At 42.0% G+C, this 15,295-nt stretch overlaps 1 protein-coding gene across 1 annotated transcript in view; it reads right to left on the bottom strand.

Annotated features, from left to right (window-relative positions):
- LOC135224587 (iron-sulfur cluster assembly enzyme ISCU-like) overlaps positions 1 to 15,295 on the bottom strand; it is a 244,126-nt gene that overhangs the window by 185,025 nt on the left and 43,806 nt on the right. Inside the window, exon 3 of the mRNA XM_064263721.1 lies at positions 6,107 to 6,185. Coding sequence (XP_064119791.1) covers positions 6,107 to 6,185 — 79 coding nt within the window. The remainder of the gene's footprint in view (positions 1 to 6,106; positions 6,186 to 15,295) is intronic.

The raw sequence follows: 15,295 nt of genomic DNA, 5'->3' as shown, positions 1-15,295 counted from the left end.
GGCAAATGTTCACTAAATTGTGTGGAGGCACACTCCGGGTCAAGTTTGCCCATCGTGAACGTTGCCGGAGCGCCAGCCCATCACTCTAGGTCTCCAGGAAAGAGCAAAGAGGTAGCCTCCATCTCTTTTAGCTGAGACATAGGTTTGTCCTCCATTCCGGCTTGCAATGTCAATTCTGCAATCTCTGACGTGCAAGGAGTCGGAACGTCCTCCGGCGCTACAAACATGGTATAGCAACCTTTGTGGGGTGTCAACTTGGTGTTGACACACTCCCATTCCGTGAGGGTGCAGACCCATGCTGACTGAGCCTGATCCCTAGGGTAGATAACCGTCTCTTTCGGGACCTTGTCTACCCTGACCAACGCTCCCTCGGCTAGTCTAGCGTAGCTCGGGGAGGGGAATATCAGGCCCGACGGGAAGAACTCATTAGTCCCACGACTACCTGCCTCACTTACCTCCCTACCTATGTCCTGTTCCTCGGTGGCCATAGGCTCTCGGTGCAGGCTGATGGCCGCCACCTCCTCCGTCACAACGTCACACAAGCCCTCTTGGTCCTCCTGGGGGGGCTTGGGTCTCCTGGCGGATACGCTCAATGATGGGAGCCGCTACTCCCACTGGTACTGCTGCCATAACTGGGGCGTTGGGGTAAAGGAGGACGCACAACTCCGCCGACAGCACGTAGGGTTGGCCGGCTCCAACGTTTCTACCAAACCCCCCTACCCAGGCCTTAATGCTAAGGTCACACATTCACGTATCAACGCACGCACGGCCACGCATGAGAGGAAATTGGTAGTTGGCAACAGCTCACGTCAGTAAACCGTAAATGTAATGTAAAACACACGTAAAATCGTAAACGTACGGCGACGTGTCGTCCAGGTGCTAAGCTCCGCCCACTAGGGCGCCGTAGCCCACTCCAGTTTTGAAATGTTCAAAACAAGTCGTGGGTGGTCACGCCAAATGTCTCCTGACGTAGCTCCAGGCATAGCACGTGGGACCCACGGTGACTGCTGCGGGGTACGCGCTAGGGTCACCTGCATTGTTCGCCGTCGTTGTTTTCTTTCCGCCGCAAAGCACGTGGGCCTCCTAATTGCACTGCAGCCTACGGCGAAACCGATTCACACATTTACAACCCTGTACGACATGGCAACGCTGTAGCGTGGTATAAAAGGTCAGGTCGGCGCTCTCGGGTCATCTGTTGGAAAATCAACTTGAAAATATGGCCACAGGATTATCCCAAGACCTGACGGTCTCAGTTATTTCTTTCATTGACAATGGCGGATTTTGGAATAATCCTTTAGCACTGGCTCCTAATACGATTTCCACTTTCTCCTGACTTTTGACCGCTATCATCAATCAAACAATGAATTGGAATCTGTCAGAGGGATACAGGGTAATCCCAGGCTCTATTCCCAAGGTAGTATTCCAGTGTTCCGGTACACAAATCTCAACCAGAAATCAACAACCGGGTCATTTTCGTCAACAGGATTCCGGCATCTACCGCCTATACGTCGTCTGTCACACCTGCTCCAGTAAGAAAAATTAATTTATGATTAGCAACGCAGGAACAGTAGAGGAGTTGGGGCCTGGTGTTATTGGTAAGGTTTCCTTTAGGCCATGAATAATCCCGGGTTGGACGAGTACTTATATGGACCCATGCAGTGCGAACTATTTGTGTGGGAGCAGGACTAATGGCTTCATAGCCCAGGGGCTGTTTCTCTGTGTCTCAGGTGGCTGATCACGATTCAGAATATGGAGACAAGGTTTCAATAAAAGGCGAGTGGGAAATGGATAACGAATATAAAAATACTGGGGAAATTTCTGACGAAGACAATTGTTAGGATGTCTAGTAGTTCTTTTTGAAATAACCTTTACTGCTTAGGCCAAAAATAACAAAAGACTTCACTTGTAGACAGCAAATGTATAGTATAATCTGCTAGAATAACTTTCACACACACACACACACACACACGAACACTTTCCCGGTAACACGGTATTCTCAGATTATGGAAGTGTCGAAGATATTTATTTCTTCTGAATAGCAGTCTTACAATAATGGTGTAACAAATAATGTAAATATCTAAGAGGAATTCCTATATACATCTAAAAAAAATATTATCTTGAATAGGTAGAATTCCTATTTATTTTTAAGAATGTCTGATAAGTTATTAGATGTTATTCTATATCGCTTAAATATAAATCGCCCATAATCAACAGTTTTATAAGTCTAAGTGGATGTCTGAATGGTAAAATCGAAGCAAGACAATTCTAGTGCTAATCTTATATAAGAGCTCCCAAAGCGTTCATAAATCATAATTCCTAAAACTACGTATTGTATTCCTTGTCAACTGGTTACTTGGATATTGCTATAAATATCATTCAGTAATGGGGTTTATATATAATCAGTGATGTGCTCATTTACAACCATTATTCTAATTGCGTCTACTGAAATGTTTTTGTTGTACAATTAGAAAGTATATATCTTGGTAAATCTCTCTCTCTCTCTCTCTCTCTCTCTCTCTCTCTCTCTCTCTCTCTCTCTCTCTCTCTCTCTCTCTCTCTCTCTCAATGATAATAAATCTCGATTTTGTGTGCATATAATTTTCAACTGTAATATTCAGCTGTGTTGTAGATGTCTTTCGCGGATTCAAACAGAATAAAAATAAAAAAAAATTAAAAATGTAGTAATGTACTCATACCCCTGGCAACAGCACAGCCCCACAACGGTGGGCGTGGTCTTGACGTGAAGTTGATCGGCGTAAGTTCCAGGTAGACGTCCGACCTTGCTTTCTTTGCGCGTACATTTGCGGCGCAATTTACGTCGCTGGCTTTACGTCCGGTAGCCCGTGTCCTGTTTACCAGCTGTTCAAGGTCATTTCACCGCGATGATGCCCAAGATCCACATACGTGGGCATACGCCGTCGTGATACGTGAATGTGTGACCCCAGCATAAGGGTCGACATCGAGGAGGTCTTGAGCGCTAGATCAACCTGTAAGAAATAACCAAATTAGGTTCCCCAATGCCGAGGAATTTTCCCAAACTAAATGTGTAACATAAAATTCAGGGTCACAATGAGGCGACCTAACGACTCATCTGTTATGATCCTAACTAGGTCGTAACACACCGTGCAGGCTTCCGGGTGCCAGACCGCGCATCCCTCCAAGTGGATGGCGCAGTTGGCATGAGACCGGCAGACCTCATGCCCATACGGCTTGTACAGGACGGCCGGACAACCCGTCTCCTGGCATCAGACCATCTGTAATTTGAAAAGATAAATGAGTATCGTCAGATAACGCTGCCGAGTTAATTCCGGCGGTATGAGTACACTTCAACTAGATATTTAACTAGCTAAAGGCAATTTCGAGTATAATCTTAAACTTGCTTGTTATTAATAAAGCTCTGGATGTCTCCGCCTGCTCCGGAATCCATACTTGGGATCGTCAAAGCTATAAGCAGTGGAGAGGGCCTGATACGAGCAGAACAGGGTAATAATGCAAAACCTAAGCCTGAGTCTGATTGCACCGGAGTAGAGTAGCGAAACCTAACCAATAGTAGGCGCATTCTCTGAGCCCAGTTCCACCCCCACCAGAGTGGGGAGCAGTGATAACATAGAAGATGGAAAACAGCGGCGGGAACAACGGTACGTAGAACTCTGGTGTAGTATACCTTCTGGCGCGTGTGATGGTAGACCACAGTTCACCGGAATAAATACAGGCCCGGAGACATACCAACAGAGGCTACATAAAAAATTTTCCTAACATTAATCTCTCAATGTCTCCGCCTACTCCGGAATCTATAATCTCGTTATCACAATAGCTAAAACCGGCGGGGTTGGGCTGATACGAGCAGAACAGGGAAAATAGGTAAAACCAAGGCCTGAGTCTGATCGCACCGGAGAAGAGAAGCAGTTCTAAGTCAATTAGAAACGCAGCTCTAAGCCCAGTTCCGCCCCCACTGGAGTGGGGAAGCAGCGATAACAAAGAGGAGTACGGAAAACAGAACGGCAGAACAGTGGTACGTACAATCCGGCATATAGCCTACTGGCGGGTGTGATGGTAGACCCCACCTCGCCAGAGAACACACAGGCCCGGAGACATACCAATAGAGATTACATAATTTACTAATCACCCAATCTCCTCCGACTAATCCCCTGGATTAAGCTCTATGCTCTAGCTGTCGTTCATCGGTAGGATTACTTGGGCAGCGAGCTAACTAGGCAGCACCGGAACAAGTCCGGGACAGGGGTGGGGGGGAATGTCCGGAGGAGAGTGGAAGAGTCGTGATCGCCTGGCCACAGCAACCAATCAGTGAAAAACCACCTCTCGGGAGCCGTAAACTAGCCTACCACTAAAGGGGGCAGAAGACAGTAGGCCAACTGACACCCTAAAGGGGGCAATGGCCCAGGCTACACTCAACAAAGACAATTCATAAAGTAACTGATGAGGAATTACTAGAAGAACTGCGAAAAAAGGGGGGGAGAAGGGGGGGAGAGAGGATTCCACCCAGCTAAGAGCCCAGTCTAACCCTCCGAGATCGGTACAGATCCGGTCAGGTAGGCTAGTATGGCCCCAAAAAGGACGTCATGACGAAGATGGATAGAACCTAACTCAACCCTCCAAAACCGAATCTTCCGATCTGGTCAGGTACGATAGGTCTAGGCCCTACAAGCATGACACGAGAGAAACTCTCTGTCCTGGACCACCCTCCAAGCAAACATACCTGCCTGGTTAGGTGGCGGTAAAAGGGGCCACAAGGGTGGAGGGATATACAAGACTGCCTGGCCTACCCTCCAAAACCTAGCCTAGGTCTGGTCGAAAAGGCCAGGGAAGTACATCGCTAAGAACTTCCAACCTCATCAAAAGTAAAACAATTATTTTAATATTTTATCACAAAAGTGCATATAATCAAGTATATTACTGACCATAATCAAAAACTACACTAAAAATATACATGCATGAGTACTGCAAAAGAAAGAGGAATCTTCCTCTCCCAACAATAACTGGCGTACTGCTAGGCTAGCCTAGAATGCCAAAAAACACATTGCTCGCGCACATCGTATGAAGCATATAACCGTATGCGAAGGGGAACCAACACGCTCCTGAGGGGCTGAGGATAACAAAAAGGTGCCCCAAAGGGCTAAAAACTTAAGGTAATCGTAAAAAGGAAGGCCTCAGAATACGTCAGGCGAGACGGGCCCTATAATAGGCTAATAACGTAAGGATAAAACTCGTAAAAATAAGGCTCCAGAAATCGACAGGAGCGAGAATAATGAAAAAGAATACGAAAACAGTAGCCTAAATAGTGAAGTGCTAAACGGTGGACAAAATACATCACGATGTAAAAACTGAAAAAATCACGCACGCTGTGAGTCATGCACCCAAAATGGCGGATCGAAAGAACGTCATACCTGGTTCATGAGGACAAAAGGACTTAAAAAATGGGCCAAAATTGGATGCATTGTGCCCTCACGAGATTCAAAAACGATAAATGGTATACTCAACTTAGATGAAGAAGCTTGGAGCTCTTGAGGGGACATGCTTTGCCAAAATCAGGAATGAAGGTTTCGGGCAGTAGTAGTAGTAGTAGCGAGCGGAAGGTAGACGTTGTAACGGCACCTATCTAGAGAGGGATTTTGAGAGGAGACTTCTAATTGGCAAAGTATCTGTGGTAGTGGCTTCCACTCGCCCTTGTGCTATACCGACACCCTATATGGGCGAGCGAGCTGGAGGTAGTAACTCTAGCATTCCATATAGCTTTTTTTCTCTGGTATATTTAGCATCTATTTATACCTAGAAATGTGTGCTACAGGAACATTTCACCAGCCGACACAGGTTGAACCCAGAAAAGATGTTGTTTCCTGGTTAGACAAAAGATATAGTTTCCCAGGAAACAACCAAATATAGACTTCTAAAGCCTTTTAACACCTGGATTCAGGTACATGGACTATAAGTGGTATAGCATTCTCATCGGCTACTCTGAGGTGCTAGAACCTACTACGAAGTCAACTTGATCTAAAACAGCAATAACAACATTCCAATTACCAATATTGTCAATTCAGATAAATTCATTTTCTAGCTTTCCCTTCTTCAAAACTGAATAAATACTCACTTGAACAGTGAAGCTTGACAGGTGGGAGACTCAGCTCTTTGGCAATGTCCACATTTTTTATTTTCAAAGCCTCATCAACCTGAAAAACAAGTTTAACAAGAACAATAAGCTTGAATAATGCACTTACACAACTGGACATTGGGAACTAAAGGTAATAACCATCCGAATCAGAGAATGCCCTTAATGACAGCATCAAGTTTAAAAAATACTATAACACCCTGTACTGAATACTGAACTAGACTATTTAAGTTACTCTGAGGACAATTTTCAAATGTTAAAACAAAATATCTATTCTGCCTAGATACAAATAAAATAAATACCCTACAAATATTTTTGCAAGATGTGTTTGAAAATTGCATCCACTACACCTCATTAAAGCACAAACCTCTTCACGATCCATTACAAAATTTAGTCTTCCAAAGGTGTAGTTCAAGAACTGATGTATAAAAAGAATTTCTGTCCTTGATACAAGGAACTTGCTTATTACAAAACACTTAATGGTAACATCATCCCTATGGACTTGCAATAATAAGGGCATCAAGACAATTAAGTATTATCAAGGGGGTTAAAATATACACTATCAAAATAAAATTTCCAGTCCAGATTTTCAAATGATGACAAAGTACAAAAATAAGTACGTACTCAGTCTACATACATACACATAAAAGTTATTCATCAATAAAAATGCTTTGTAAGAATCCCACATGAAAAATTAATCCCCTCCCAAAACTTTATGGTTAAACTGCAACTACTGTATAAAAAATGCTCCTGAACTCATTTTTCTTCTTGACTGCAGTCGACCCTTGGCAAAAACTTGGAGAGAGATATGTATAAGCAGCACATTGTTTTTTAGTTAGAACCCCACTGATTACAACAGTGCGAACAAATTGAGAATGGAAGGTTTAAAACATCATCAAGTAGGCATTTTCAAGACAAAAGATATTTATCAATCAGCAAAAATAAATATCAATAAACATTCCATGAATGGTAATGCAAATTATCAAATAACAAGATTCCAAATAAAGAAAATAAAAAACTAAGAAATTTAAGCAAATACAGTAAAACAAACACATTACTATATTCTAATCTTAGCATTTCTGTTTGATATGGAACAATTTCTTAAATAATAACAACTTTGTTGTTGATAATGTTACTAATTTTATAAGTCATGGGATGTTAGGTGTTCATAAACTACCTTGTTTGTTAAGTAGTGAGTGTTATGGCAATGTTGGGAATTTCCTTTTTTATTTTGCCTTGTTTTTTTTCAATTGCCTCCATTCCTTTTCAAGTTCAGACATCACCCTACTTAAAAATATTCAAGTTACATACATTCAGATATAAGAATAAAACGGAACTGAAAATTGAAAGCATGGTAGTGTATCCCAACCCAAAATCCAAATCTTTTGTATTTGTGCCACTGGCAAGACACACTCTTGTTGTGCTCCAAGCTATTCCTGTGATTTTATTGTGAAATATCTAGCCTATCCTTTACCTCCCGTGGTGACTGGCAGGCATACAGGAAATGAAGACAGAGGCAGTGGTAAAAAGCAGTAAGCCATCTCAATGGAAACTAAGGTGGCAATTATAAAGAAACTACATAGTGGTGAAAAAAAGTGGACACAGCACAGATGTATAATACTATGATTCGTTCAACTGTTGGCACACTCTTTAAGAACGAGAATTGAATTATGGAACATGTTATAAGTGCCATGCCTATGCAGTCAACAATTATAAATAAAAGAAAGAGAAGTTGGTGGAAGAAATAGAAAAACTTCTGGGTATCGGGATGGAACACCAGACGGCAATTCCTTTTCAACAACTTGAAGGGTAAGGCTGGTGAAAGTGCTTTAGATGAAACATTTTCTGCATGTTATGGATGGTTCTGTTGCTTTAAAATACATGCTAACCTGCATCATGTGCCCATAAGTGGTGAGGCAACAAGTGTTGACAAAGCAGGAGCCGAAAAACTCTCCAAGACATTTATAAAAATCATTGATAAGGAAGGTTATACTACTCAGAAAACTGATGAGACAAGCATTTTCTGGACAATAGCACCAGAAAACACATACTGTATCAGCTGTGAGGTGATGATGACGCCAGGATATAAGGCTGCGAAGGATAGGTTAACCTTATATTGCTGGGTGGCAATGCTTCAGAAGACTTCAAGCTAAACCTCTCTTGGCATTCCGTGTTGCAAATCCACAGGCATTCAAAAACATCACAAAGAGCTCTCTACTAGTAATCTGTATGGCCAATTACAAAGTCTGGGTGACTCTTGCTGTATTCAGTGACTGGTTTTTCCAACACTTTGTTCCCAAAGCCAAGCTGGATTGCTGAGAGCATGGGATTCCTTTCAAGATCCTCTTAATATTGGATCATGCCCCTGGACACCCAAAGTACATAGATGATTTTCATCTGGATGTGAAAATTGTGTATTTGCCCCCTAACCCAACTCCACTCCTTTAGCCAATGGATCAAGGCATCATACCCAAGTGAATGACTCTGGTATGACCTTATGTGCCTTTTGGAAGAGATAAAACATTTATAACTGTATCAAAAAATACCGATGCTGCATGGTGTGACGTACGTTGGATCAACATGAATGCAGCATGGAAGGGTTTATGCCCAGTTAGTACTTCAGAGGATTTAATCAGGAAGTGGAGGCAAAGGGAACCATTAACAATCTCCTTGACGTAAGTCAAAAGCCGCATCTTGACTTAGAGGAAGAAGACTGAAAAGTTGTTTGAGTCTCCTTCCAAGAAGTTAACAAATGAAGACTTAAGGAGCTGGAAGGAATGCAGAGAACAGAAGAACATGAGGAAGAAGAGCCTCATCCCTTAAAAACATCTGAAATGAAATTGATAGTTGAGGGGTTTTCTCTTATAAAGAAAGTTTCAACTATTTTTGAGAATCCGGACCCAAATCCTGATATTCTCAGCAGTAGCAACAACCATCAATGACGCTTTGCATTATCATCTTATACAACAAAAAGAAAAGAAAATCAGGGCAAACTTCCTTAGAACAAGTCTTCACACCAGTGCCTTCAACCTCAACAGCCTTCCGTTCTCCATTGACTGCTTCCTCCTCAGAAGAAGAGGTAAGTGATGCAGAAGAAATCCTTGCCAAAGAAGACAAGTGACATTGATGATCCAATACCCCTGTAATTCCACACTGCCTCTCCTCCTCTCATCAATCACCTCAACCCTACTCTACAAATGTCAAAAATAAGAAAAATAACTGTATTATCATTACAATTTATTTAGGTTTATTATATCATTCATATCAATAAAGTACCCTATAAAATACAGCAGTGTGTGTACAGCATATTGTGTTTTAGGATGAAAAAACATATAGTACTGTACTGACTTTATATAAAACTGTACTTAAACAGGTGTGAAGAGTACCGTAATGTAGCTTTAAAATGTTAAAAACACACTCACAAATTATTCAACATATGAACAGTTGTAAAGAACATAAAATGTTTGTATGTAGGGTGGTGCCTGTAATTTTTGTAATTTTGCAAAACTGTGCATTCATACAGCAGAGAAGCCCAGAAGCCACAGCTTTGCAGATGCAAAGTATTTACAATAGTACTTAGGACAAGAATGAAAACTACTGAACTTAGCTTTAAGATGTAATTAAAGTGTTGGTAAACAAGTTTTCATAATTTTCAAAATATATTACCAGGGGACCTGAAATCAAACAGCAGTTCAGTCATGAATACTTAAGTCAAAGGAGGCCCTTTTTATTGGTTGTCACTGATAGAAAAGCAGGGCTTTTAAGTTGCAAAATGATTTCTTTGATTTGAGAGCATCAGACAGCCAGGTGTCCCTAGGTATTGGCCAGTCTTTTATAATCATTATCCACTCATCCCTATTCATTCACTTATGAGTATGTTCAGCTAATATACCATGAATGCTGTATGAAGTATCCAACAGTCATCCCTTGATTATCCAGATCTTCATTATCTGACACACTATATTATCCGATAGCACTGGACCAGGGGCCACAGATATATAATATGTGCTGTATATATCAATTTAAAAAATGTTCATTCCACAAACTAGGAAACCAAATGTTGAAAAACATCTTATCTCTGCACTTGTGGGTATTAAGGAAAACGAGTACGATGAAGCAACAAATGTGGCAATTTTATACTGAGCAATTCCAACAAACTTGTTCCAACAGTAAATTGTTTATAATCAGTAAAACCCATAGTCTTGAGCAAATAGCAGAAATTATGGAATAATCCATCTGATAACAAATTAAAACATTAAACCAACTGTTGGATTATAGTTTTTTTCATTCTGGTCTTCAAATTCATCAGTCATCTGACTCATGGATATTTAATGACTAACCCAACCTTCAAAATTAACCATGGATTGCCTCTTGCAGTGGAAGGATGTACTCCCTGCTTTTTTTTTTTTCCGCCCTGGTTTGAAAGGTTTTCCAGCTCATAATTTCCTTACATGATTACAATCAACCAAGATAATCATTATGCATTTATCAGGAGTGGTTCACCGCTCAGATATCAAACCATGATAGCCACCAGCCTTGTTTGTTATCATTCCTCTCTCTCCTTGCTAGAGAGAGGAAGGGATTGCTGCTGTGGGATTATATTCATGTAGAATACAAACTCAAACAGTAATACTTCACACTCACCTGTACCTTAACCAGCTCCAGCATATGGTGGATCAATCTTCTAACTGCCTGTGGATCGAGAGGAAAGGGGAAAGAGAAAAGACGTCATCTGAATCATTCTCACTTTCTTACCATCATCTTAGGCAAGATATAAACTGTCTCACTAGGGGCACTGGATGAGCTGCACAAGTTGTTGAGCAACCACAAATGGACCCAAAGAAAAAGTGTCCAAGGACCAAGGGGCAATGTCCCCCAGGTAGAAGGATGTAAAGGTGACTTGACAAAGCCAAGTACCAGCCTTTAAAATTCTCTGAACAGAAAGTTCTTTTTGAATAACAAGGAAGGGCCTAATCCCCTGATATCATGTGTTCTTGCATGCACTGTGTCGGCATTAGAAGTTGAAGAAAAACAGTAGGCATCTTTAATAACCTCACCTAGCCAAAAGCAGATGGTATTCTTGGACCCTTCTTTCTTGTTCCGGCCCGTCCTAAACAAAAAGTCTACGACAACCAGGCCTGAGGTGATGGGTTCTTTTTAAATAGCTACGCAGAGCCCTGACAGGACAAAGTAGTAATTCATCTAAATCATTGTCATCAGAATCCCCAAGGGAAGGGATAGAGAAGGAATCAAATCTATCATCATGAGCCGAAGGATTTTGAGACTTGGCTACTTCAGCATCCAGACCAAGGAGTTCATTTACTCTCTTTGAAGAAGCTAAAGCTAATAAGAAACTATCTTGATGGTCAGGTTTCTATACAAAAAAAAACTATCAAAGGTTCATATGGAGCATGGGTAAGACAACTTAGTACCAGAGTCAGGTCAGGGTAAGACAACTTAGTACCAGAGTCAGGTCACAGGAAGGAGGCTTAAGCTCTCTTGGAGAACAAGATTGTTCAAAGTCTTTAAGCAGCGTTGAGATTTCCCAAGAGGACAGGTCTCCATCTTCTAAGTGTAAAACTATCCCCAAGGCAGCCCTGTTGCCTTTGATAACAGATACAGAAAGATGTCTTACTGATTTTAGGAAAACAAAGAAATCAGCTACCTGTTGAACAGAAGTTCCAACTAAAGAAAAACACCACCTATGACACCAATCACAGTAGACGGGCCATTTTCCCTGGTATATGGCTGAGGAAGACTTTCTGAAATAGTTTGACATTCTGTCACTGCTCTGAGAGAAAAGCCTCTTGCTCATAGGAGATACTTGATAGTCTCCAGCCATGAAGAGTTAGGGATTGTACTAACTGATGATACCTCTTTTCGTGAGGTAGGCAAAGGAACTTGTGCCAAGCCGGAGTTTCTCTCGGAACTGCTGTTAGCAATGAAAGCAGATCTAGGAACAATTCTGCACGGGGTCACAATGAAGCTACCAAAGTCATCCTGAGATAGTGAAATTATCACTCTGTTCAAGTCCAGGGGGATCAGTCAAAAGGGAGGAAAGGCATAGACTTCCCGGTTGTCCCATGGATGCTGCAGAGCATCCTCTGCCATGGCGAAAGGATCTGGAATTATCGAACAATAGACCTTTAGTTTCTTGTTGAACCTTGTTGCAAACAGGTTTATCATTAGTCTTCCCCACAGATGGAAGAGCCTGTCAGGTATCTCTTGATGCAGAGACCACTCTCTCCCTAGAACCTGATTCTGACGGCTTAATTTGTTGCCCATCACGTTCCTCTTGCTTGGAATGTATCTGGCTAAGAGGTCCCCTAAGTGATCTAATGCCCACTGGTACAAATGTACCGGTAGTGTGTGAAGTAAGCATGACACTAGCCCCCCCTTTACTTACATAAACAATCACTGAAGAGATGTCCAACATTAGAACCAAGGAGTGACCAGTTACTCTTTCCTGAAACTCTTTAAGTACTAGGAATGCTGCCTTAAATTCCACTAAGTTGATATGCAGCTGTTTGTCTTGAAGACTCCATACTCCTGGTGCCAGTAGTTCCTCCAGATGTGCTCCACAACCCACATATGAGGCGTATGAGAGCAGAAGTTCTGGAGAGGGGTAAATGAAGAGGCACGCCAATGGTCAAAGTTCCTTGTTGGAAGTGGTTTTCGTGCTCAGCTACCAATCCGGTGGTCCAAAGTTCAATTTTCGGCTCAGCCAGCACAGAATCAGAGAAATTTATTTCTAGTGTTCGTGTAGGTGATACAGGTCCCACCCACTTTCGGGAATACCCAGTACTGCTGAGCTAACTATCGTCAATTCGTTGAGCCGCAACGTCCATCTGTGGGGAGGAGGGAGGGTTTGATTATGTAATTGTTTGGTATTATGTGAAACCTTATTTTATCATTAAAATATCATTTTCACATAAGTGACTTACCAAACAATTACATTAGCTGAATCCACATTACCCAGAAGGTGGGTATATGGACAGCTTTATGAACAAAAAAACAATAATCATGTGCTCACATTATACAGCCAGTCCCCGGGTTACGACAGGGGTTCCGTTCTTGAGACGTGTCACAAGCCGAAAATCATCGCAAGCCGGAACATCGTAAAAAAATCCTAAGAAAACCTTACTTTTAATGCTTTGGGTGCATTGAAAACTATGTAAACTGCATTCTTATGGCATTTTTCATTAAAAAACCTTCAAATATTGATTATTTTGCATTTTTGGGGTCATATTTCATCTGCCAGATGAGCGTTGCAGGCGTCATAACCCTGGAACATGCGTCATAACCCTGGAAATAACGTCTGATGAATATTATTGAGAAGCGCCTTAACCTCAGAACGTCATAAGCTGAACCCATTGTAACCCGGGGACTGCCTGTATACAAGTACTATCCTACTTACAAACAAGTTTGGTTCCGACCCACTGGTTGTAAGTCAGAATGGATGTAAGTCAAACCTTAGAAAGTGGCCAACATACTGGGTAGGGTATACTATCAAACCTTTGCTATATAAGTGCCTACTTAGTACTGTAATGTAATGTACACTCATTATTTCAATCTTTTTACCATAATGTACTTCTACTAATACATTTTAATCATTTATGTAATAGTATATATTACGTACAATCAGGCATTGAGTTACAATGGGGTTAGGTTCTTGCACGCATGTCAGAAGTCGATTCTTACGTAAATTGGTTTGCAATTCAGTCTTCAGTACAGTTAATACCAAATGATGCTGCAGATAGGGCAGGGTAACTCAAACTGATGCTGCCCGAGTGATGAGAGTTCTCATGCCTGAGTGAGGAGAGTTCTCATGAGATGGCGCAGTGCCAAGTAACTCAATGGTCAATTGTCTGAAGTAAGGTTGTAAGTACGAGTGGTCGTATGTCAAGCAGGTTGTAAGTCGGATAGTAGTTGTATAATGTTTGCAGTACCTTTACCCTGTGAGTGAGCAGCTACAGATAGATACTGCCTCTGGTCGGCACTCTCATCACATGTAGGAGATGTGGCAGTAATGGCCAGGGTCGTCCCTACTAATGGTGGGATTTTGTACCTTCACTTTAAGCACACTAAGAGTGAGTTTGGGCATGCGCTTCTCAGATCAAACTCCTCAGGAAAAACGACACTGCATTCTTTGAAAGAGGCCGAGACAGGTCTTTCACCGAGCACCAGAGTCGGTTCGACTCTCCTCTCAAAGTTTCTGTCCTAGTCAGATAGTGTCTAATGGCTCTGACCAGACACAATGTACGTTCCTCGTCTTCCGCCCCAACTAAGAATGGGGCCAAGGATTTGAAGGATCCTCGTTCTTAGCAAGGAAGTCTGTTACATATGAACAAACTGCATTGCCCTGGGCAAAACCCACTTATTTACTCATTGCCTGCAACTCGCTTACTCTTCCTGCTGTGGCTAAGGCGACTAGGAATAGTGCCTTCCTAGTTACATCTCTTAAGGTTGTCAAATTCAACAGTTCGAATTGGGGACTGGTGAGCCACCTTAAAACTACATCCAAATTCCATTCCACTTCTTTGGGCTTGAATATTTTGGAGGAACTAAAGGATCTGCTCAGGTCAATGACATCCTGATTTGACAAGATGTCGAGGCCTCTATGCTTAAATACTGATGTAAGCATGGCCCTATATCCTTTAATAGTCGAAGTGGCTAACTTCTTGGAGACCCTCAGAAATAACAAAAATTCCGCAATTTCTGTTATAGATGTTTCAGAAGAAGAGATGTTATATCGTTTGCACCATGACCTAAAGATTCTCCATTTGGACTGGTAGAGGTTGACAGAAGAGTTTCTTCTGCAGCTAGCAATAGCGTCTGATGCCCTTCGCAAAAAACCTTTTGCTCTGACAAGGTTCCTGACAGTCTGAATCCTGTAAGGGCCAGAGTGGACAATAATTGGTGATATTGGTTGAAATGGGGTTGTCTGAGAAGCGATAAACTTGTGGAAGTAGTCTTGGAAAATTGACTAGCAGACTGAGAAGGTACGGGAACCATTCTTTCCTGGGTCAGAATGGAGCTACTAGGGTCATTGCCACATTCTGGTGTGATTGAAGCTTGTTTAATACCTCTCTTATCATCCCGAAGGGAGGAAAAGCATAAATGTCTAGTCCTGTCCAATCTACCAGCATTGCATCTGTTCTCCACGCTAGT

This window comes from Macrobrachium nipponense, chromosome 12 (assembly GCF_015104395.2).
Source record: "Macrobrachium nipponense isolate FS-2020 chromosome 12, ASM1510439v2, whole genome shotgun sequence".
Taxonomy (NCBI): Eukaryota; Metazoa; Arthropoda; class Malacostraca; order Decapoda; family Palaemonidae; genus Macrobrachium; species Macrobrachium nipponense.
This window is presented reverse-complemented; position numbering and strand designations above follow the sequence as displayed.